The sequence below is a fragment of the Eleutherodactylus coqui genome, chromosome 7, assembly GCF_035609145.1.
Source record: "Eleutherodactylus coqui strain aEleCoq1 chromosome 7, aEleCoq1.hap1, whole genome shotgun sequence".
Taxonomy (NCBI): domain Eukaryota; kingdom Metazoa; phylum Chordata; class Amphibia; order Anura; family Eleutherodactylidae; genus Eleutherodactylus; species Eleutherodactylus coqui.
Genome location: NC_089843.1, coordinates 54,717,444 through 54,742,031, shown reverse-complemented (window position 1 = coordinate 54,742,031; position 24,588 = coordinate 54,717,444). Strand labels below are relative to the sequence as shown.

The window sequence follows — 24,588 nt, the reverse complement described above, 5'->3', positions numbered from 1 at the left end:
CCACAGCCCCTTCAATGTGATCTGGGGGTGTCCAGCTGGCATAGCAGCTCAAAGGCTTCTGGGTCTGCTGTACATAAATGCCCATCACTGCCCTGACCATAGCAGAGCTTGAAAGGCAACATGAAAATATGCAATATACTAAGTATTCTAGTATACAGTATAAGCGCTCACCTGATCCCAAGTTCAATTCTCCTGTGAGGACTAAAGTGTTTTTTTTTTTAACTATTAAAAAAACTACTATATTTAATTAGAAAGCCCATATTTTATATCAAAGCATGTAAAAGTTTAAACTATTAAAATATCACTATTTATCTTGCATGGTGAAGGCTGTAAAATAGGAAAAGGACAGAATACCAGAATTTTTAAAAAAATCCTGGATCCCCACCCAAAAATTTGCATATAAAGTGATAAACTGTGTGCACCCCAAAATAGTAAAAAAAAAACCCCTCAAAGCTCATTAAAAAGTCTCAAAATGATAGTTTAAAATAGAAAAATGACCTATAAACTTGGTATCGCTATAATTGTACTGCCTGATAGAACAAAGCTCACTGAACAATGTCAAAACTAAATTAAAAAATGTTGCAATAGCATTTAAAGGGGTTGTCTCGCGAAAGCAAGTGGGGTTAAGCACTTCTATATGGCCATATTAATGCACTTTGTAATATACATCGTGCATTAAATATGAGCCATACAGAAGTTATTCACTTACCTGCTCCGTTGCTGGCGTCCCCGTTGCCATGGCTCTGTCTAACTTCGGTGTCTTCTTGCTTTTTTAGACGCGCTTGCGCAGATCTATCTTCTCCATTCGGCTCGGCATCACCGGCATTTTGGCTCCGCCCCCTTGTACGCGTCATCGCGAAGCTCCGCCCCATCACATGTGTCGATTCCAGCCTCTGATTGGCTGGAATCGGCACATGTGATGGGGCGGAGCTTCACGATGGCGCGTACAAGGGGCGGAGCCAAAATGCCGGTGATGCCGAGCCGAATGGAGAAGATAGATCTGCGCAAGCGCGTCTAAAAAAGCAAGAAGACACCAAAGTTAGACGGAGCCATGGCAACGGGGACGCCAGCAACGGAGCAGGTAAGTGAATAACTTCTGTATGGCTCATATTTAATGCACGATGTATATTACAAAGTGCATTAATATGGCCATACAGAAGTGTATAACCCCACTTGCTTTCGCGTGACAACCCCTTTAACTTCTCAGCCCGCTTAATTTAAGGTTTTCCATACATTGTATAGATTAAGTTACCATTTAAAAAAATAAATACAACTTGTCCTGCATAAATTCAAGCCCTAATAAGATCATGTCGATGCAAAAATTAACCCGTTAATGACAGCAGCATTTAAAGGATTAATAGCCGCGATTGGCCGTTATCAGCTGTAAGAGGGGTTGAAGAAAGGTTGACCCGCAATCTTTCTTCATACATACCCTGCACCAGTATGACCTAAATGTACGCCATATAGTGGGAAGGGGTTAAAGTTGGAACAAGACCATGACAAAACAAAAATAAAGGATTGAATCCCTGGTCCTAAAGTTGTCACAGCGGTTGTCTGGTAACCAGACATCTTTTTAACAGAGGTAGTAAGACTGATAATTACTTACCCCTCTGCTGGGATCCAGCGCTGCAGCAGTCCCAGTGTGTGTTGTGGCAGCTGATCTTGCTGGAAAACAGGTGATCGCTGCAACGTCCCAATGTTCCTGAACTTCTGGCATCGTGGCGCTCAGTTTAGTTTACAGCTTTCAGCCCTATGGAAGGGATGTCATCGGGGACCCAGCCGACCCTCTTAAGCTTCAAATATTCTATGTGTACCTTTTACACTGAGCGACTTTCAAATTGTCATTCATAGGTTTCGAGTTCCTTAAAGGGGTTGTCCCGCGGTAGCAAGTGGGGTTATACACTTCTGTATGGCCATATTAATGCACTTTGTAATATACATCGTGCATTAAATATGAGCCATACAGAAGTTATAAAAAGTTTTTCACTTACCTGCTCCGTTGCTGGCGTCCTCGTCTCCATGGTTGCCGTCTAATTTTCGCCATCTAATGGCCAAATTAGACGCGCTTGCGCAGTCCGGGTCGTCTTATCTTCTCAATGGGGCTCCGTGTAGCTCCGCCCCATCACGTGCCAATTCCAGCCAATCAGGAGGCTGGAATCGGCAATGGACCGCACAGAAGCCCTGCGGTCCACGGAGGGAGAAGATGCCGGCGGCCATCTTCACCGGGTAAGTAAGAAGTCACCGGAGCGCGGGGATTCAGGTAAGCGCTGTCCGGTGATCTTTTTTAACCCCTGCATCGGGGTTGTCTCGCGCCGAACCGGGGGGGGGGGGTGTTGAAAAAAAAAAACCTGTTTCGGCGCGGGACAACCCCTTTAAGTGACTATTTTCATTTACACACAGCGCTTAGTGTTCATTAGTTGTTCACTAAAACTATCCCTTGAGGGGATCTCCATGCAAGTTGTTCAACTACCAATGATTGGGCTGTTACACCAGATGACACTTGATAAACCAACTATTTTCTTGGTAAAATACAATTACAAGACCAGCGCCTTATTTATCACCCTGGTGGTGGCGGCCATGTTTACACCGAACCACTTGTCTGAATTCGCTCTTGCAAGTGATGACTCAGCCAGCAGATGGTCCGTGCACAATATGCTTCTATGGGAACATGTGATTTTATTCCCTGGATAGGAACATATCCACTGTTATGGAGCAATCTGGAATTCCGCATTTTCCCTTCAGGCTCCCGGCTCGGCGTTCATGTGGCCGCTGGGGGTGAGGTGACACTGGTGGTCACGTGATCGCCAGCCATAATCTCCGTGCATTACATAGCGCTATGTAATGTGTAACCCTTTCTGCCTTCTCCTCGGGGGTCCTCGATGAGGACCAGTGCAGGAGTGCATCTGCACCCAATGTGTCTGACGATCGGGTGCAGTTGCACTTCTGTACTGCAGTGTCGAGCCTGTGGAGAAAAATGTTGGGGCAGGCCCAACATTGGATTGGAAAGGGTTAAGGCCCCCCTGTCCATGGCAGGGATTAGGCCGGCCGACTCTTCCCATAGCATTGCTGTGGAAAGCGCCGGCACCTGTCCACGAGCGGAGAATCTTTGCATGCTGCGAATTGCCTCGATTCTCCATGGCCAGCCTATCTATTAGATAGAGCTGACTGGCAGGGGCTCCCGCGGACAGCTGGCCTAAGGATTGTGGAAATCCCTCCCCTCTTATGCACATATACAATGGAGTTTTTGAATTGGACAAGTTTCTGCAACAACCCGCTACACCTGAATTCACCGAGGCAAATCTGCAGAGGCCAAATCCACACTTAAGGGTGCAGATTTTAGCAAGAGTTTACTTGCAGAAAACGCGGTGGATTTTTATTTTAACCCTTGTATTTCAAGGCTTGAAATCCGTAGCATAAGTAGACATGCAGAGCCGCTCTTGTAGACAAAATAGTTTCTGGTGCCGAGATTAGGAAAATAAAACGCACTGGATACCAATTAAGTAAATGAAAACTCTCTATTCAGACAGCTTGTGGAAAAAACCCAAAAAGATACATTTTGTATTGATGAGTTCAAGTTGAAGTAATGTAAAACAAGCATTACAAGTAATAAAGTGCGTCTTTCATTTTGATGAACATTTTTTTTTTTAAACAATTTAAACAAATGGGAATCAAAAGTCCAGATTGTTCCGTAGAGGAGCTGTGACATCCTGGCGCTAGGAGAACGATCTGTTTCCATTAACGTACAGCCGAAGGGCTTCTAGATGTGTCCTTCTCCTCCTCACATCAGGCTCAGCTGTGTCTAGGACACGTCTACCTCAAATATTAACGGTACTTCAAGATTTACAGTTCCAACTTTTTTTTTTTTTTTAAAACCCCAAAGATAAACGTAACAAGGAGCAGACTGAATTAGGGTGCAACCCTATGAGATGTCATTTCTGCAACTTAAAATCTGCTGCAGACTTCACTCCCTAATTTGAAAGGGTAAACTCCACAATCTAAATTATCATGACATGGATCCCCCCAAAAATGGCACCCGGGTTAATATACGCTGCAGATTCTTTAAAGTCATCACTTGTCCGGTAAAATGGAGAATCTGCAGCAACGCTGTGTGGACAAAGCCTTAAAAAGGGGTTGCTTAGGCTCGTTTGGACTAATGACCTATCCTCCAGATGGATGGGGTCCACCGCTCAGTGCTTCAATCCATCAGCTGATCATCCAGCTCACGGTCCAGTGGAAGAAGTGCAAGTGCTGGCTTCACTCCCATTGAAATCAATGGGAGAGTCATACTACCGCTATCGCACTTCTTCTCCTGTTATGGGACATCCTGTCCCTGGCAGAAAGTACAGCTGCATTGATTTCAATGTGAGTGAAGACTATGCCTGCACTTCTTCCTTTGTCCACTAATGAGAATGTCCAGCCCGCTGCACTGGAGAGCAGGGCAGATGATCCACTGATGGATGGGGGTCCACAGCGGTAGACCCCTAGCTATCAACTACTGCTGACCTATCAAGTCCAAACAACCCCTTTAAAAGGGGCCAAGCTTTGCAGATTTTATCCCCTCTGAACACTAAATCCCTTAGGAGCTGCAAATATGATGGCCAGAGAAGAAGGAGACCTGACACACAGGACAGTTTCCTTACAAGGGAGCATTCACCCGTCACGGACTTGCTGCGGCTCAACAGTAGATTTCACCCCTTCAACTTAAATTCCATTGAAAGAGTGAAATTGGCTGCAGATCTGCACCAAAATCCACAGCAAATCCCCAATGTGTGAATGCACCCTAAGACAACCATTACTCAGGTACTTGAGACTCAACGAGTCTACCAATTAAGTGCTGCAAAGGGCTAAAATAATGCACTCGAGGGCCTATGATGTAATAAAATATCGCAATTGTTCCAAATTCAAATAGGTAATCTAAGCAGCATGTACTGGGCATGGTCGAAGGCAAGCCATGAGGACCATGTGCAGTACAGCAGAGGGATCTGCACAGATGCCGCTGCCAGGGGAAAGCAGGGCTCACTGGCTGCGGGCAGTACTGGACTCCCGGAACGTGCCGTGAACATGAGGCCTATTCTCACACATGAGAATAGGACATGCAATGTCCATGGAAATAAGATAGCAGATGGTTGGTTAGGTATTTGTGTGCTACCCAATGCCAGCTGCACCCGTGTTTCTCAAGCGCAACTTGCATATGAATGAATCTAGCTTAAAGGACTGAAATGCCCATTTGGTTTAGTCCTTAAAGACTTTTCTTCTTCCAACCAAATAGAACTAGTAATAGGTCTCCAATTAGTCTTTTGGAGGATTGCCCAGTTACCTGCAATGGCCAAGTTGGGGATCCTGTGCCTAACAGTGTTCAGAAGGGTAGAACAATCCCACTTGGCAAACTTTTTTTTTACCAGCTATGTTTCAAGAATGAAAATTTGAAACCTGCATCCATTGGCTATCATCCCTGACCCTGCACACATCCATTGATTATCCACGTCAAGGATATAGTGCCTGGTGCTAAATGCAACGGTGGGGAGTCCCAGCCCGAACATATAGAGGTATATGTAATTCAACAAAAAACAGGCAAACTTGCCTCTATATATTAAGAAAAAAAATAAGAAACCTACCCCAAGCTGAGTAATAAGAGACTTGAGATGACAGATATAAGGCTGAATATTTATAGGCGGATGGGAACGCTCCGCTGCAGCATTGCGGAGCGCTTTACAGACCCATCTCAGTAAGTAAAGTGTGGGAGCCACACTTTAAACCAGGTGAGGTAGCAACTGTACATTTGTAAAACGAGTACACTACTTGGACACAAACTTAAAAAAAAAAAGTGATCCATTCCCAAAAAAGTCATCAAAACGCGGTCATGTTTAAAAATGTTAAAAACGTGACAAGCAAAAAAAAAATAAAAATTTGGCCACAAGGCTGTTTATATAGCCGGTCATTTGGCTGCGTGAACACTGGGCGGCGCTGGTGCATGCACCATTATTAGGAGCACTTTCTGCAAAAACCCCAATTTATTAAAAATATGGGGAAAAAAGAAAACAATTAAAATCTGCTAAATGTACCTACTGTATAACTTGTTAAAGAAAGGGTTACACAAAGAATCTTTTGGACTAGTAAAATAGAGTAAAAAATATAGATTTCCACGATGGAGCCGATAGTGTCTTGTTTTACAAAAAAAAAATAAGGTAGGATAATCTGCTGAAATGGTGCACTAAAATAAAAAAAAAAAATCTTGCAAGCGGCTCAAGTCATAAACCAGTACACAAGCCTTTCCATCTGTAAGCTGCGGATGAGGGTATAACGGTAATGCTGTGTAAGTGTGGGTGTCCTATCGTATGGCTGGCTGAGCTATGGCAGGCACAGCTCGGTATCAGTGCAGATGCAGCCGGGGCTGCAGAGGATGGCTCAGTGTGTATGTGCGCTCCTGATTCAAGGTATATCACAAAGCTGTACAGCCCATGGAATGGAAAAGGCTTTTTGTTTTCCTCCTTTATCCTTATTCACAGTCATATTTACAATAGTGTTTGCAGTCCGCTGGTTATCTGCCCTTCTGACTCTTTTTATACTTGGCTTTTGAGTGCTCTTTCGGTACACATTCAGCAGCTTGTACTTCATTGAACTCGGCCGGCTCGTGGTCCAGACAGCAAAGCTTGCCCCCCGTCGTCCGTCTGAATAGTTTATCGTCGTGGTGACTTTTGCAAAAAGAGTTTGGGCACAGACAGCAAAAAGTCACGGAAGCCTTCCCACAGACGTCGCAGTGATGCCACGGGCACTCCCACTTCCCTGCAGATATGGATTAGAGCAGAAGTAGTTAGTAAACAAGAAGCTTATAAAATGTAACCCCCTTGGTGTGATCAAAACCTACACAGACATCAGATGTCGTGGGGTTTGTGCCTGCGAGCCGAGCCTGCTCTATACATGGCAGGTATCAGCTGTCTGCAGCCCTATAGGCTTAGCTGAACATATAGGTGACCCATGGAGAGACCTCCCCCGTAGTGAGTGCTGAAAGACCCCGCTGCAGTGCATCGATTGGCGTTACTAAGTAGTCTGCCCATTATAAGATTAGAACGCACAATGTATTGAGCGGTGGCTTTCAGTGCTCGCACCAGGGGAATGAGTATACCACTTACATCCCCAAACTCCACAGGTTACTATACTTTCAGCCCATAAGGTTAGCTTAAAGGGCTAATAGTAGGGGACAGATTCCCTTTAACCACTTAAATACTGCTAATTCGGATAGCATTCAAGTAGCCCGGATGGTTAATAGAACACCAAACGGTACCCTATACACTATGGTAGTGCAATCAAATGATCGCATGTTCAAGTTTCCTTAGGAGGACCTTCTGGGAAGAAAAAAAGTGATTTCTTTTTTTAATTACAAAAGCTAAAAATAAAATAAAAATCCCCCCTCCCCCATATTTCTAATATAAAAAACAAAAAACACAAAGATTTGTTATTGCCACGTCTAGAAAAGTCCAGTTCATAAAAATAATGCATCATTTATAACAGCAGGTCAATGCCAACCCCCCCCCCCCCCCCCCCCAAAAAAAACAGAAGTATGCTTTTTAGTTGCCCCGTCATCAAGAAAGGAATTTAAAAAAAAAAATTTGATCCAAAACTTATATGTAAACTCAAAATGATGCCAATGGAAACTACATGCCTTCCTGCAAAAAAAAAAAAAAACAACTGCTGTATCAACAGAAAAATAAAGTTATTGTGATAGGAAGATGCAGCAAGTTTATTTTCAAAAGAAGTCTTGCTCTTTAAAAGTAGTTAAATTAAATAAAAGTTTGGTTGTAACTGCAGCAAAACTTGCATTAATTTATTCTGAGAGTCCGTATAAAGTATGCTGTAAAAACAAGAGCCTCCTCACAAAGAAAAAGAAAAAAAGAGGCAACCGTTTCTTCCATTGCCTCTGTTAATTGAGAAAAGTGGGGAGGAGAAAACAAAAAGGAATTAAATAAAAATGCCGGCATCCTCAAGGAATTAAAGGTGTTTTCCACCTCTCAATCATGGATGACCCCTCCCCCTCCGTATAGGGAATTGATGAATTTGAGCGATAATTGTTCAGTGTAAATAAGAAATAAAATTAAAAATTTGCTCACTTTTTGTTCGCGGTTGCTTATCACTAAATCTCAGTCGGCAAAAAACAAAACAAAAACCACACACAATCTCTGGGTCGCTGGCTTCTTATGTCTAAACGCTCCCCGCTTCACATAGAAATTGAAGTGCTGGGCGAGAAGCCAGCGATGTCTTTCAGTCTAAACGCTCTGCACGAGTGCCGACGACCCTAACGGAGACCTCAACGCTCGTTTAGTAGTTTAAAAAATAAACAAAAAACTTTCGGCCGGCGTGTAAAAGGGCCATAACTCAGTCTCTACAAAGGATCTGGAGCTCCGTATCAGATCTACAGAAGCTCCTACACCTATAGAGAAAATCAGCATGCTCAGAACCTTCAAGGGTTAATACCCACCTGACCACAATGCTTGGGAAAGGGGAACAACTCACCGAATGGCCTTTTATTCAGATCCAGACAAGAGAGGTGATAGGTCTTTGTACATAACTTCCTGTCGCATAGGATCAGCTCGCCGCCATCATTGCAGCGGAAGCAGTAATCTTCAGATTCTTTCTTCCCTTCACCTTTAGTCCTGCGCCTCTTCGGTTTTTTCTTACTCTTCTTGGATTTTTCTTCATGTGAAGAGGCTGCTGAATTCTAAAATATCAGAAATGTAATACTGAGGTCTCCACGGTAGTTTGACTCGAATCTTAAAGGCACAGTGCAGTGTCTACTGAGAAGGTAATGGAAAGTGATGACATGAGGAGGGCCAATGAGCTAGAAGTGTCTATGGACAGTGAATAACTGGGTACAAGTCACAATATGATGGACTATTGGGGGGGGGGGGGGGGGGGGGGGGTAACGCACTAAATGTCAGCCTAATGTTTGCTGTATCTGTACACTGGACTCCATACAATAGGCATTGCATTGTGCAGCAGTAAAGACAAACCTTTGGTCTATCACCAAGGAATCCACTACAATTCGGGGCGCCACATCTGCAGATCGTTTTCTCATTCCCAAGACAATCCAGATTATAGTTGAACGTTAGCTCATCGCCTTTAAAAAGCAAGAAATATATATATAAACCGGTTACATGTGGGAATAAATGACCTGAAGGGTTACTCCCATCACCGTAAGTTATCCCCTATACTGTGGGTGGGTGGGGGGTCAACTTGCTGATCACTTGGTGGGACCCCAACAATCCCAGAGATTTCAGCCCTGGCACGTCTTAAAGTTCTTCTGGCAGAGAAAGCTGCATATATGTGTCTCCACTGCAACGGGACCACCAGCGGTAGCCAAATTAAAGCGCTTTGCCATTTCCGGCAATCCCATAGAAGTGAATGGAGCAGAGGTGTGCATATGCAGCCAGAACCTCAGGACTCAAATCTTGGGATCAGTGAGGGTCCTAGAGGTTGGACGTCAACCAAACAGCAAATTATTCCCTATTCAAAGGCTAGGGGATAACTTGCCGAAATGGGAATAGCCCTTTAATAGGAGCTCAATAACAAAGCACAAATGACTTCTTTGGTAATACAAAGCCCATCCACATTAAAGTGCACCGGTCATGTCCTCTAAGATGCCTCAGTGCGGACAACATGAAGTAGTGACCGACACGCTGCGTTCAGTGGTCTAATCACTTACGGTGGGGTTTCACAACTTACAGCTTGTTCCTGCAGCTCTCAAGCAAGAGTTTAACACAGTTTATTCATGAGGCCCCACTGGCCCACCCACCCACATTGTAGCATCAGCTGTGGACTCACTGTGTGTCCCTGCAGCTCCCAACTGGAGGTAAGTTCTTAACCCCGTACAGTTACGTCATGGAGGTTCACCATTTGTACAAGCCAAACCTGCTCCATACACTGCGTGGTGGCCATCTTTGATAGCTGACAGTCACCACAACTGCCGCAATCAGTGCTCATGCTATTAACCTTTAAAATGCCCCAAAGTTTGGAGGTCTCAAAACGGCCCCTCTGCCATGAGATCGCAAGGGGAGTGGGGGCAATGCCATTGCAGATTGCCCAACAAGCCATGCCCGTGATATGGCTTGATAGACTGCCCGTCAAATGGCGGTATAATGTTATACTATGGGATTACATTTGACTGTAGGGACAATTAAACGGTTCTAAACTGCACATCACCTCATAAGGCTACATTCCCAGAGATGGTATACCTGCAGGGATGTCCCGCACAGCGAACAGGCCCACACGTGTGTCTCCATTTACAGTCCATTTCTGGGTTTCACTGTTGGGCTGACAGCTGTGATTCATAAAGCGGGAGAAGTTGCCCTTCGGTCCTGCATCAATAATTCGGTCCTGAAAGTAAACCACCATCTAGTGAGACACGCTGCGGAATACAAGTCCAATTTAAACTTTTTAACTTGTACATATGAAAAGAGTGTAAAACGTACAATAATGTTGAAATATATGCAAGACTGAATTTCACAAAAAATAGGATTTTTTTCCTGTCTTGTCTGCCTGTTTCTCAATTTTCAAAAGTTTTATTCCTTTGATGAAAAATTGATCATGAGTGGTCCCGCTGTTGGCCACAAGTGTTCCGTTTTCCTGCAGCGCCACCACAGGAGAAATGAAGAATTACACAGTACACATTGGAATCAATGGTCTGTTCATGGCGAGACCTCCAAAAGTAAAAGGACACCCTTTAGAACACCTCTGCTGTTGCCATTAACTCAGACTGGCTTTGGAAAACTTGAAAACCCCTTTAACCTTTTGAGGTTTGTCTGCAAATTCTAGTTGGCAGTAAAAATGGCTCGACAAGCCTGACTAACGTCCTGCAACACAAATAATGAGTAGATCTGCCATGTGTCACGGCTAAAACACTTCTGTTATAAAAACCAGCAATGCAATAAATACAGCAACAGAAAACAAGATTTTTGTACTTACCGTAAAATCTCTCCCACCACATTCATTGAGGGACACAGCTGAAGGCTGTGGATATAGCTACTGCCACTAGGAGGCGAAACTAAGTAAACGTTTGTATGCAAGCAGTAGGAACAGCCGAGTAGGATAGAAAAAGTTTTAAAAAAGTCAACGTGAAACAATAAAACCGCATCGCAGCTTAGAACCACATGCAATCCTGAAGAGATATCGTAAAGTCCTTTGTCAGACTGGGTCGGTGCCAGGTTATCCCCAATGAACTTGACGAGAAAGATTTTTTACGGCAAATACAAAAAAACCCTAAAACTTGTTTTCTTGTCCGGGTCATTGGGCCACATGGCTAAAGACCATGGGGGATTCCAGAGCAGTCCCTCAGGGGTGGGGAGGACACATATGGTCAGTTTATGGTAGTCTGTAAAACTCTTTGACCGAGTGGCATCAGCCGATACAAAAGCATGCACCTTGCAGAACTTCGAAAAGGTGTGTAGAGGCCCATGTGGCGGCATTACATACTTGAAGAGCGGAAGCACCGTTACGTACTGTTCAAGAGAATGAGCAGTAACACAGAAGGGAGGCGCTCTGGTCTCGGCACCGCAGGACTCCTCCACCGTTGACCTGTTCCAACGCAACATGATGGGTCTGGAAGCAGCAAGGCCACCTGGGATCCCAAAAATAGTCAAAGCGCCTAAAGGCAGACATCAGAGAGGTAGATATGCAAGGCTTGAATTAAATCCAATAGCTTGAAGGGATAAGACTGCAGTTTGTCCAGTACCAGATTAAGGTCTCAAGATGGGACAGTAGATGGTATAGAGTGGCGGTGTGAGCAACCCCCTGTAGAGATCGCTGACATTGAAGCCAGGGGTTGTTCATCATAGTTTGAACAACAGGTTCTGCAAATCCATGGGCTCTCAAGGCCATAGCTTCAAGCACCATGCCTGTAAATAAGGCATCGACAAACTCAGGTGGAAGAGGGGTCTCTGATTAGAGATCTTCTCAAAGAGGAAGGTACCACGGAGTGTCGACGAGATCCACATATCACATACTGATTTAACTTCTTCAAATCCACAACGGGTCTGACAGTGCCTTCCTTTTTGGGTACCACAAAAGATATTTGAATAGAACCCCTGGAATCGTTCTAAGGGGTTGGGGGCGGGGACCAGAGTGATGACACCCTGAGAAGATAGGCTGTCTGTTGCATATGCCAAAGCATTGGCCTTTAAAGGAGCTAAAAGAAGTGGGTGGAAAATTCTATGGCATAGCCCGAGGAAATGATCTCCCGAACCCAGGTGTCTGAGATGTGGGCGAGACAGGTCTTCCTGAATAGGGAACATTGTCCCCCTACCCTGAATGGTTTAGGTGGGGGCCGTCCTTCATGCAGAGGATTTCGCATCGCAGGAGGTAGTGTCTTAAAGGAGGGCATTCGCTTTTGTTCCTATGAAGTTTTCTTGTTATGGGAGGTCTGGGGGCTGGAGCGGCGAAAGGAGCGAAACTGAGGTCTTTTCTTTGCAGATCTCACACCGGATTTGTTCTGTGTAGGTGAGGGCTCCTACCAACAGGAAGACTTTTTAAGGACCTCTTGGAGGTGGCATCTGAGGCCCAGTATTTGGGCCACAGAGTGTGGCCACCAAGGCGTGAGCAAAGAGTCTGGTTGCATCCAGGGAGGCTTCATAGATAACTTTTCCCGCTTACCCCATGTGAAGCACAAGGTCTGCTAGTTGTTCTGTACCGAACCCACTGCCTCGAAGGAAGATTTGGCTAGCGACTACAATTTTTTTTTTAGCACTTATATCCTGAAAAGATGAAGCGTTCGCCATAGGAAGAGTTTTTTTTTTTAACTAACTCTTTCAGAAAGGACTACATGATGTCCAAACTCTTTGGTTTGGTGAAGTTTGTTGGGAAGGTCTCATTCTCTGGCTATAACGCTTCGGGAGGCACAGCTACCCGCGACTGTAAGGCCCATGGGAGTAAGGAGCCGTGTAGAGCAGCCCTCGTTCTCCAGTCCATACCCGGCGCACGTGCTGCACTAAAGGACACGGTGCAGTTCAGTACTGCCAACCCCCACCTCTGTTCGCGGTGCATGGGACGCACAGGGGTGGCAATAGGAAAGAGCTGCAGGTGAATATCGAAAAGGTCAACGCATGAAATGGGCGCAGCAGAAAGGGTGATCCCCTTCCAGCCTCCACAGCAATTTGGGCCAAGATACATGAAACTGTGCATGGATGAAAAAAATATCAATGTTTTTCTGGATCATTTGTACAAATTCCACTGTAATTGTTCATGTCTTCTTTTAATTACTTTTTCATTATTATTGAGAAGGTCTTCAGGCTAAAGCCCAGTGCTTTACTAGTCATCACCAAGAGTGACCCCAATAATTCTCCAACCGCCCAAATTGCAGCCACTGAATCAGCAGCCACTAAAGATGACCACGCTGAACCAGCATGGGGTTCTGCAGATCTGAGTGGTCACTGGCAGTTCTGTTCCACGCTTTACAGTGGACACAACCATCTAGGTTTCCAGGTCATTTCCCACTTTATCAAGGTCACATACATTTTCTATTTCAAGACGTCATAGGCTTTTTAACAGTAACAGAAGCACGTAGCATTTAATGTCTGATGAAAAATTCTCAACTGTAATCTATACTAACTGCATAAAAATACAAGGCTCTTAAGCATAGTTTTGATCAAAATATGTGGGCCCAGCCGCCACGTCCAGGTGACCATTGCTTTCAGAGAGGTTCAAATGCTAAGGCTTGTATTTAAAAAGTTATTGTGAGCCATGAAAATAAATATACATGGCACATGATATGCAGGATAATTACTACTAGCATTGTTGGACTGATCACTGTAGTGTCACTCAGATCTGCAGCGGACACCCCCAAAACAGTTCAGAAATGATCTTGCTCAAGAACCCCAACAACTGCTACCAAGAATGGCACAGCGCTGGTGGTAGAGAGCCAAAAGAGAACCGAACACCAATAATATAATCTCAAAACTAAACATTACATATAAAAAACACAAATGTACAGTTTGAGGGGAGCCGGGGGGAATCACCCTGGACAACTTCGCAATTTTTAAAAAATTTTTTATTGCTTCAATGCATTAAAAAAAAAAAACAATCTTGGCTCGCAAGATAACAGATATTGGCATAACAGAAGATGTGGACTGAGCAATTAAAGGCCTTAAACGAGGCAAAGACCCTTGCCCACATGGCTTTATATTACAAAAAAATTGCCCCCATTTAAAAACCTAACTTGGTCAGTCTGTTTAATTATATTCTGCAGGACTGTCTGGTTTTTATTGGCTCTTATTACAACCATTCCCAAACCTGGTAAGGGTCATACTTTACCCTCCAATTACCGGACTTTTTCTCTTAATATTGATTTAAGGACTTTTACATCTCTTATTGCCAATAGACACAACAGGTCACTTCCCTCCCACGTCCACTGGGACCAAGAGGGCTTCAGACCCCTTAGATAAGCATCAGACAATGTTCCCAAGATCTTAATAATCACCCATGTTGCTAATGTCTCCAACACTTCACTGTGTTATTGCGCTTGACATCAAGGTGGTCTTGGGAATCACCACGATAGATCCCCTATATATCAATGGACTACTAGCCTTCTTTAAACAGTTACAGCGACTCTACCAGGTCCCGAGGACTTGCTTCTATAGATACCCACAGCTCCGACATGCCCTCATGACACAATCTCCAGAGCCCAGACAACCTTTTTCTCTATACCCATTGATAGGGGTAATGCGCACCCAAGGCCCTGAAGGCCTGATATCAGTTTTATATACCCATTTGCCGCATTCCAAAATCTCCTACATGCCAATGAAGGAGATGGATTGATGGAAAGCGCTCATTCCCTCCCTTACCGGGGAGGAGTGGGAAACGTCGATGGCCTTGTATACCATGGTGTCGCCAGCTGCAAATAATAAGCTAACGCAGTTGTACATACTCCATCAGTGCTATCTGACACTGACTAGACTTTATAAAATGAACAGAGTACCCACCGACCAGTGTCATCGGTGCCATACGCAAATTTTAGTCATTAAATATGGAGCTGCCCTGACGTCTATATTGTACTGGAGGGAGGTCACAGAATTTCTAAGCCAGTCAATGGAAATGCCAGTCCCACTCCACCCGGGCATGTGCCTGTTGGGAATTTGGATGAGGAGCACTGGCAGTTTCATGACCGGATGTTTCTTATTAAGGTGCCGTTTCTGGCTCAAGGCGATAGCTCTGAGGTGAATGGAAAGACGCCCACCGATGTTCTAAAAGTGGCAGAATATTGTTAACTCCATCTCTGCCATATGAGAAGATAGTCTATAAAAATAGAAAGTGTCCGCGGAAGTTCAACAGGGTATGGGGAAGGTGGTGCGGCAGGGCAGACAACGCATTAGGGCTGCACCTAGATATGCCCAGTAAAATGGGTGCCAATTCTCAGACCCTACTGTACTTATGTATCAAGTGTGGATAATGTGCCTATGTAATCTCCCCTAATTTCAAGTACTAATGGTGTATGCAAAAGTTCTTCTTCATTTGCATACTGTATGGTATACTTATTGTTCAATAATAATCTCATGTACACAGCTCCCATGCAGACCTACACTATGCGTTTCCCCGTTTACAGATCACAAACAGTGTGGCCTGATCCCGCAGTCAAAGTGCCTTCCATTAGGGGACACATAATTAAGGATCAGGGCCCGCTGGGACGGTTTGTATTCTGTTACTAGAGACACAAAGATCAGCAGAGAAGTCGTAGACAAAATGGTAGAATTTGTTTTCTAATCAAGACTATTTACAAAGTTGTTTATTTTAGAGGAATAAAGCAATAAAAATACGGATCCCAAAAGGTGGACAAAAGCCTTCAAAGTGACCCTCCAGTTTTGGGACAAAGGGGGTACATTACCTGCAGTTGTTCTTCTCTGGCTACTTGCAGTCACCTTTAGGCCTCCTGTCCACAGATGATATGTCACCGTTATCCGCAGCGATAATCCGGCCACGGATAACACAGTGAACGCTTTCCATAGACTTAACTATGGAAAGCGCAGCCCACTGTCCACAAGCAGAAAATCATAGCGATTCTCCGCTCGCAGGACCCAAATCGCGGCATGTTGCGATTGCCGTGATTCTCTGCGGTGAGCCTGTCAGATAGGCTCACCGCGGAGACCTGTTATTTCTATCCCAGCTAGAGATATTCCGCCTCGCCCGTGAACAGGCAGCCTTAGGTGGAGCATAATGAATACGGATGTGGAGTATTCTGAATTCAAAGGAATCGGTATTAACCCTTTCATACACAGATTCAGATTTTATGTAAATCACTTTTTGAAAACAGATCGTCAATGATGGGTTTGCGTCAATTTTGCAGCAGAGTTGACCGCTCTCATGTACCTTGTCAATGGTCAGCATGTAAAAGTGCGTGATGTCGTTCTCCTGCGCGTGGCGAATTCTTGCCATGCATTCTTCTTCATCTATAAGTTCCCCTACGTATTCATTCACAAACTCTCCCTGCAAATGAGAAGCATCAAATCAATCCAGAGTTCATGTCATGTACGGCTGATAAACTGGTGTTCCACAGGAACTTCTGCTAGTGTGATGATCGCTGCAAAGTGTATTCACCATCGGGAAGATTCCAAAGAGGGTAACAACTTTTTGCTCCACCCATTTCTAAAGGACACACCACCAACCTATGGCATTTAAAATCACAAATGGTACATATACTCCACTCCCTGCAGACTAGAGCTCCCTTCAATTACACAGACCCCAGGCCAGACTGGCTACCCACCCCTCTCTAGGCCTGTGTCACAAGGGCGTATTCCAGCACAAATATTTGGCCCATGCATTACACAGTAAACAAAACGGAATGGATTTCAATGGGTTTATAGACAAGCACGTATTTTATGTGCAAGAACACATCTTCAATTCCTCAAACTAATTGGCCATTTCCTGGGCTGAGACCTTCAGCGCACGCTTTTTTTGTGCACAATTGCGCACGACTTACATGCGTAAAAAGTACAGTAGACAACGCTGATGTGCAAGTAAATACGCAACTCCTGATGCACAAAAACTCAGCATTAATGTGTGTGCAAAGACGCATACGCTTGTGTGACAGACTCCCTCCTTTATACGGGCCCCAGACCAGAAGTCCCCATATAAGACCCCAGGCCAAACCCACCCACCACCACTCAGGCTGGAAGTTCAGATACTTGCCTCTCCCCACCCCTGGATGTCAGGACAGTGTGGTAGCATGCGGGAGCAAAGAAACAGAGAGAGGAGAGTATGCTGGGCCCCAAAGAGATTTGCAAACACTTCTGCAAGATCTCTCCTATTCCTGAGACTGCTGGCAGGTATAGTGTAAAACCACACGATACCCTCAGATGTCAAGCAACCTCAATGTGTTCCTATGGCGTTTGTATGTGACTTGCAATGGTCATGCGACTCCCCCCCCTCCCATGGCAAACAATAAGTCTCATGATTACGTCTCCGTAGATCCATAGCATACAGTTTGATCAAGTTGCAATTTACCTTTTTTATATCTCTTGTAGCAATGAGACCCCATCCTTTGCCCTCGGTTTTAATGATCTTGGTCTCTGGATACAGACGCTTGGTGAAGCTCTGATTCTGACACCTATTTCCAGCAGGGCACACTTGCGGGTGGCATTCATACATCAGCATTCGATTCAGGCATTCAGAGTCCAGTCCACAGGGTTTGTCGCTTGTTGGCTTACAATTGCACTTCGGTATTTCAAATATATCAGCAGTGTAAACTTGAACTTTCCCGTAAGGCTTGTTCACCTAAATGATGATAAAAGCTACATTAAGATGAATATCCCCCAGTAATGGAGCGAGCGATACGGGCAGCAGGCTCCTTGAACATACCTTTATGTGCTTATAAGGAGGTGGCTTTTTTTCATTTTCCTGAGTTACTTTTGCTTTTCGCTTCAACTGAATCTCATTAAACCGCTCCTCAGCTTCTTGCAAAGCTTATAGGGGAAGAAGAAGAAAAAAGTAAGTACACTGAGTATTCATTTGCTAATAAGTAAAAGGTCATCAACATCCAACGAAATGAAAGACCAAGGTCAGAACAGACACCTACTGTTGGGGAAAGACCAGCAAACTGCGTGCCTGTAAAATAGTTGTGCGGACTTCATAGAAGATACCTGGACACATACCGGATCCAGCGACCCTTTAAAGGGGTTGTCCCACTAAATGCAATTATCCCTTATTCACACAAACTATGGTCAATCAAGAGAACGGGGTCCTGAAGTTCCCTAAATGAAGGGGGCGATATGCACACCGCCGTGCCATTCATTTGCATAGCCCCACTGAACATAACTGAGCGCTTGCACTTGGCTACCTCCAGCAGTTTTATTGAAATGAATGGAGCGATGGTGCCACCCTATTCATTGGGAGACTTGAGACTTATTCTTGGAACAGGTCCCAGCGCACCGATCCACTAGCTGTTCTATCCTGTAGATGGGAGACAACCTTTTAGGGTAAAAACCTCTTTAACCTCTGAAGAAACAACCTACTTTGGGCCTTCAGGACATTTTGTTACTCACCGTAAAATCCTTTTCTTGGGTGTAGCTCCTGCCACTAGGAGGCAGACATTAAGCAAAGGAAGAGTTGACACCTATCAGCAATACCCTCCTGTAGCCAGTTGGCTAAATCAGTTTGTACCCAAGCAGTAGCAGAGGAAAAGCCCATAAGGCTAGCTGAATATATAATTGAAACCTAAAACTAAACAAAGAAGTGAAGGGGGAAGTTTCAGAACAGAGAAACTTACCGTTTCCCTGAACAATGGGTGGGTGGGTGCTGTCCCCACCTAATGAACATCCAAGAAAAGAATTTTACGGTGAGTAACAAAAAAAATCCTGGTTTTCTCAGCTGTGTCATTGGGGGACACAGCGAAGACCTTAGGGACTGGGCAAAAAGCACCTCTGATGTGATCAGGGTACTTCCATCAGCAGAATCCTGCAACCAAGAGCGGCATCAGAGGATGCAAACGTATGCAATCTTTAGAACTTTGTGAAGGTATGAAGTGAAGATCAAGCTGCAGCCTTGCAGATCTAGCGAGCATTGTTATGGGACAATGCCCAGGAGGCACCCACCGCATGTGTGGAGTGAGCTGCCACTCCAATGGGTGGAGTCCTGCTTTTAGCAAGCTAGACCTCCATAATCGCTGACCTAATCAACCAGGCAATGGTGGAATGATTAAGACCACTTTGGGAAGAAAGCATGGAATCAGGTGAAGGACCACCTTGTCCTGATGAAGCACAGGAAAAGGAGACATACATAATAGAGCGGGGAACTCATCCATCAGGGGGTTGGACCCGATGACCCTTGAGGTCCCTTCCAACTCTACCATTCTATGATCATGTCCACACTCTTGGGCCTCAGTAAAGGTTTACCCAGGGTAGACCATTCTTTGGTCCTGATCTGCTTAAATTCTGCACGTGTGGGTAATATTTTATGTGAATATCTAGGACGTCGGAAGGAGAAGGAGCCCGAGATGGTAGAGGAATCGTGGTCTTGCACATGGATCGTCTCCTTTACTGCCAACATGAGCGTGTCTACCATAGAGGAGACTTTGGAAGGCTGTTCCTCATCTAAGGAAGAGTCAGAACCCGATATTTGTCCCTCAGAGCAGGAGCTGTCCCTAGAGGTGATTGAGTGGGATGCTGCGGGTGAAGGAGACCTTGTATGACTGTGCAACTTTGGAGAACCTACCACGCGAACCCTTCGGTTGGATTCTGGCAGGATGTCCTGCCCAGTATCTCCACAATGGGCCTGGAGGCTTTTGTGAGGTCCGCAACCACCACAGAGAGAAAGCACACCCATTCTGGTTCAGAACCCTGTGGGGATGCACCGGTGGATGTCGCAATGGTCAGGCGCTTAGGCTTGGGTTTCCCCCTACAATCAGACATTGTAACTGTATGCGCAGGGGTAAATTTGCCTAGCTGCACGTATGCACAATGTAAGGGGTGAGAGCTACAGTGGGCTAGGGTGGTGAGGATTTGCCTAGGGCAGGTCTTACCCGGGTCCAGGAGGCCAAACCCCCCGACCTGAGGAGCACAGGAGCTGCAAAAAATTGTGCCCAGGATGGGAGGTGCAGGAAACTGGAGGCATGATCACTAGTTGGTAGCAGAAATCCCACCCTTAGAGGTGTGTCACGACTAATTATAGACAGGCCGACCATAAGCGCCCATCAGCAGCGAGCACATTCCCAGAACAAAAGCGAAGGGAACGATTCTTCGTGAATGAGGACAGGCCAGAAGAATAGGTGACTGATGTGGTGAGGCGACTGAAAGTTCATGCGCTCAAAAGGGCGGAGGCAGGTCGGAATGAGAGGCAACCACAGTAGCGGGGGCATTGGGACACCGCGCCACCAAAATCTGACGCATAATTGTAGTGACCGAAAGTGATCTGATAGCTCACTGGGCCCGAAAAAACTATCAGAAGCTCCCATAATCTGGCACAGCCCGAGAAAACCATCCTATAGGAAATCCCTCCCCCTCCATTTGGTTGAATAAAGAGGGAGCCCAGGAATATGGATGGATAGGAGTCCACCATACTTGCCTTTCTTGGAGGGTAAGGGGCACGAGTCAAAGCATCAACTCCTGCCTGAACCTCCGCTACAGCCTGTCTCCCCTTGGGATCCAAGCGAGTGGATCTTTGCTGGCGGTCACAGATAAGTTAGTTCTTTTCTGTGCCACCCTGCCTTTGGAAGTAGAGAAGTAGCAGGGAAGTTAGTGGTAACTCTGGTGTCCTTCCTCTGTAGCTGGATTCTGTCACCCTGTGAACCCACGAAGTCCACAGAACGTCAGGATCTTGAAGATCTTGCCTCCTATGGACACCAAGCTAAAACCGATATAGCCAACTGGCTGAAGGAGGGTATAGCCTCTCCCCCCCCCATAACACAGCAAATAAATGTTTGACTTTCATGACTAGGTCCAAAACCCACAAAAACCATTCTTCTGTTGAAGACTTGCTGTTTGAAGTTTAAGACCATTTTTCGATACATAAGGTGGGAAGCGTCGTCTTACCACCAACAAAATAAACTAATATCTGAAGTCAGCATGGTGACTTATAAAGCTTGACTGAAATTGAAGTAATAAGGGACTAATGCGCTGGATGCAGAAACTTTTCACACTCACCATTCTTGAAGACTTTGCCGATGCTTTTAACTCCATGATGCTTACTGCCACGATCCCCCTCCATGTAGGGAAATACCCGCGCTTGATGCGTCCAGTAATAGTCTTTGGAGCCAAAAAAGTAAACTGGGAACTCCCCGATTTCATGTTTCATTTTTTGGATGTTTGGAGGGATGTTTTTCGGGTGACATACCTCTGCGGGCCACCACCTATGTGAGAGTAAAAGCAATTCATGCACAAGTACATATGCAATTACTCTTTACTGAAGGGTTCAACAGATCTATATATATAGTTCAAATTGTTTTTTCCCCCCTTTTTTATTTTAATCACATTGCCTACGTTTTGTCACATTTTTGAAAATCCCGGATAATCCCCTTAAAGAGAATCTGTTAGTCAGACTTTTTACTACCCTCAACTAACCTAACCAGTTTATATAGAGGTCCGATTTTGAGTTGGAATACAAATTGCTTTCATGTCAACTCGCCAACCAACCGCAGTGCATGCTGAAACTTCTTAGGAGTTTTCTCAATGTCAGGCAAGTCCCTGGTATTCATGAGCTGAGAGTCACCCTGCCCTCAAGCTGCTGAATGACAGCTTTTTCACTACACAAAGTAATAGGGAGTAGGCTGTCAATCAGCAGCTGGATGGTGTGAGATACACAAACTGCTGACATCAGCATCTCTCACTATATTTTGTGGCCTCTGTGAGGGCAGCAGAGATGTTGAGCTAGATTCCCTTTAAAGGGGAAACTGGTAAGCTTGGCACTTTGTGAGTGTAAGGTCATTCCCCAATGAAAACCTCTTCTAAGAGCAAGAGAGTGTTGGGGTATATTTATAAGGCAGAAGCGAACATTGATTTTCATACGTGAATTCCATCCCTAAAACACGTGGCACAAATCTGTAGCGGAGCTGTGGATTCCTGCCTTGACTAAGCAGTACAGGGCTGTGGATATAGTCTTTTTAACCCCTTCATGACATGGCCTATTTTGGGCTTAAGGACGCAACAATTTTTGGCGGATTTTCTTCTCCATTTATCAAAAGTCATAACTTTTTTATTTTTCCGTCGACGCGGCCGTATGAGGGCTTGTTTTTTGTGTGGCTAACTGTAGTTTTTATCGGTGCCACTTTTCGGTACATTGACTATATTGTAAAACTTTTATTTTTTTTAATGATAGCAGGGAGAGAAAACGCATCAATTCTGCCATAGATTTTATTTTATTTTTTACAGCTTTAATCATGCAGCATAAATGAGACATTCCATTTTTTCTGCGGACCGGTACGGTTACAACGATACCAAAATTCTTACTTTTTTTTAGGTTTTCCCACTTTTCTGCAATAAAAACCCTTTTTTTGGAAATCTTTTTTCTATTCTAAATTGCTGCATTCAAAGTCCTATAACTTTTTTATTTTTCGATGTATGGAGCTCTATGAGGGCTTATTTTTTGCGAGACGAGCTGTAGTTTTTACTGATACCATTTTGGGGTACATACGGCTTTTTTGATCACTTTTATTGCGTTTTTAGTGAGGCAAAAGGCTACAAATTAGCCTTTTGCCTCCGTTTTTTAGCGTTTTTTTGCGTGCACAGTCAAAAGCATGTGCAACTTATTGTACGTGTCGCTACGGACGCGACAATACCAAATATGTGTTTTTTGTTTTTTTTTACCTTTTTTTATGCTAATCTGAAAAAAAGCATAAAAAAGGGGTTTTTTTGCAATTTTTTTTACATTTTTCTTACGTAATTTGTGTCCCTCCGAGGGACTTGCAGCACTGTGCCTATGATCGCTGTCATAAGGCATGGCAGAGCTACTGCTTATACAGCGATCATAGGCATAGGCAATACAGGACGCCGGTGTCTGGCGTCCTGTTGCCATGGTGACAGGCCGGGCTCTCGCGATGACATCGCGAGTTCTGGCCGGAGACACAGAGGGAGCGCGATCCCTCTGTGAACTCTTTCCCTGCCGCGATCTACTTAGATCGCGGCAGTGAAGGGGTTAACAGCGGGGGGCGCATCTCCGATGTCCCCCCGCTGTTGCAGCGGGACGCCGGCTGTGACTGACAGCCGGCTCCCGCTGCGGGATAGCGCGGGATGACATATGATCGCGCGCTATCTCCAGGACGTAAGTTTACGTCCTGTTGCGGGAAGTACCAGGCTGCCAGGACATAAACTTACGCCCTGCAGCGGGAAGGGGTTAATGGGTAAATCTGCATATAGAATTCCCAATGAAGAATTTGCATCCAGAGGTGACACTTTTTCCTGCATGTGGATTAGAAATCCACACCACATAAGTTGCAGCCTGGATTCATACTAAAAGTACCGGGATGCGGATTTAACATGGAATTGGCTCAGATTCAGCATCAAAAATCCACCGTGTCAACATACCCTTGTTAAAGGTCGATTTAGACGGGACGAATGTCGGGCAAACGATGTCCGAGACTCATCCCTGTGTCTCCTCACTCCCATGCTTCTGCACGGGAGCTAGTATGTGCGGGGACGAGTGTCGGGCATCGTTTGTCTGACATTCGGCCCGTCTAGAAGGGCCTTAATGGGTTTAGGTCATTATAACTACTCACTGTCTTTTGTGAAAAAGTGTAAAAAAAAAAAATCAAATAGAAATGAACAAAAAAAAAAATAAATAAATAAAAAATCAACTACACTATCCATGCCAACCCAAACTGTTGTCTTTCACAAGAGACTACGTGTATTTAAAAAAAAATGGAAAAAAGAATAAGGTAACTATTCTTTAAAAAAAAAAAAAAAAGTATTCTTTAGCTTTAATAAAAAATTCCTGTGTGAATATACCCCTCGGTCTCACCCCTCTGCTGGAGGTGTGGGGCTACACAGGGGACTTTCCTACACATCTTTTGGGACTGTCCGGTGCTGGCTGGCTTCTGGGCGGAGGTAGGGAGGATCACATCCAAATTTACACAATACCCAATTCCCAAAACACCAGCATTCTTCCTTCTACACCACAACACGATCCCTCTAACGACATACAAGAATTCAATAGTAAGACATCTGGTCGGTACAGCGAGGTCCTGCATCCCGAGATTATGGCGGCAGACCACCCCCCCTACAGTGGCAATGTGTCTCAGCACGGTGCAGGGGTTGATGGAAATGGAGGACCTTACAGCGACACTCAGAGGAACCCAGGAAAAATTTACAAAAAATTCCTGTGTGTCAGGGTAAAAAAAAACAAAAAAAAACAAAAAACAGTCATTCAGGTAGTCCATCAAGAAGCAAAAAAATTGAATTAGGGCTCTTAAACCACCAGGTCTACAAAAAAAAAAAAAAGGTAAAAAAAAGTGTCTGGTCATTTAGAAATTAAAAGGGTTCGTTCACACTCAGCAGGAATGGTGCCGCTTTTTTGCGCCAAAAGTTGCACCATTGATGGAGACTGCTGCAGATGTAAATCCTACAATTGAAAAAGGTTTTTTTTTTTTACACCATTTCAGCTGTGTGTGAATGTACCCCAAAACTACTT

At 44.8% G+C, this 24,588-nt stretch overlaps 1 protein-coding gene across 2 annotated transcripts in view; it reads right to left on the bottom strand.

The window, feature by feature from the left end:
• Window positions 1–3,496: 3,496 nt before the first annotated feature.
• The window catches only part of NSD2 (nuclear receptor binding SET domain protein 2), an 80,771-nt gene continuing 59,679 nt past the window's right edge, over window positions 3,497–24,588 (bottom strand). For both annotated transcript variants that reach the window (XM_066573028.1, XM_066573027.1), the window contains exons 16-23: window positions 21,111–21,316; window positions 17,833–17,936; window positions 17,479–17,748; window positions 16,345–16,461; window positions 10,227–10,368; window positions 9,006–9,112; window positions 8,509–8,713; window positions 3,497–6,783 (exon numbers count right to left, since the gene is read on the bottom strand). In XM_066573028.1, the coding sequence (XP_066429125.1) occupies window positions 6,539–6,783; window positions 8,509–8,713; window positions 9,006–9,112; window positions 10,227–10,368; window positions 16,345–16,461; window positions 17,479–17,748; window positions 17,833–17,936; window positions 21,111–21,316 (1,396 nt within the window). In that variant the 3' untranslated portion in view covers window positions 3,497–6,538. The remainder of the gene's footprint in view (window positions 6,784–8,508; window positions 8,714–9,005; window positions 9,113–10,226; window positions 10,369–16,344; window positions 16,462–17,478; window positions 17,749–17,832; window positions 17,937–21,110; window positions 21,317–24,588) is intronic.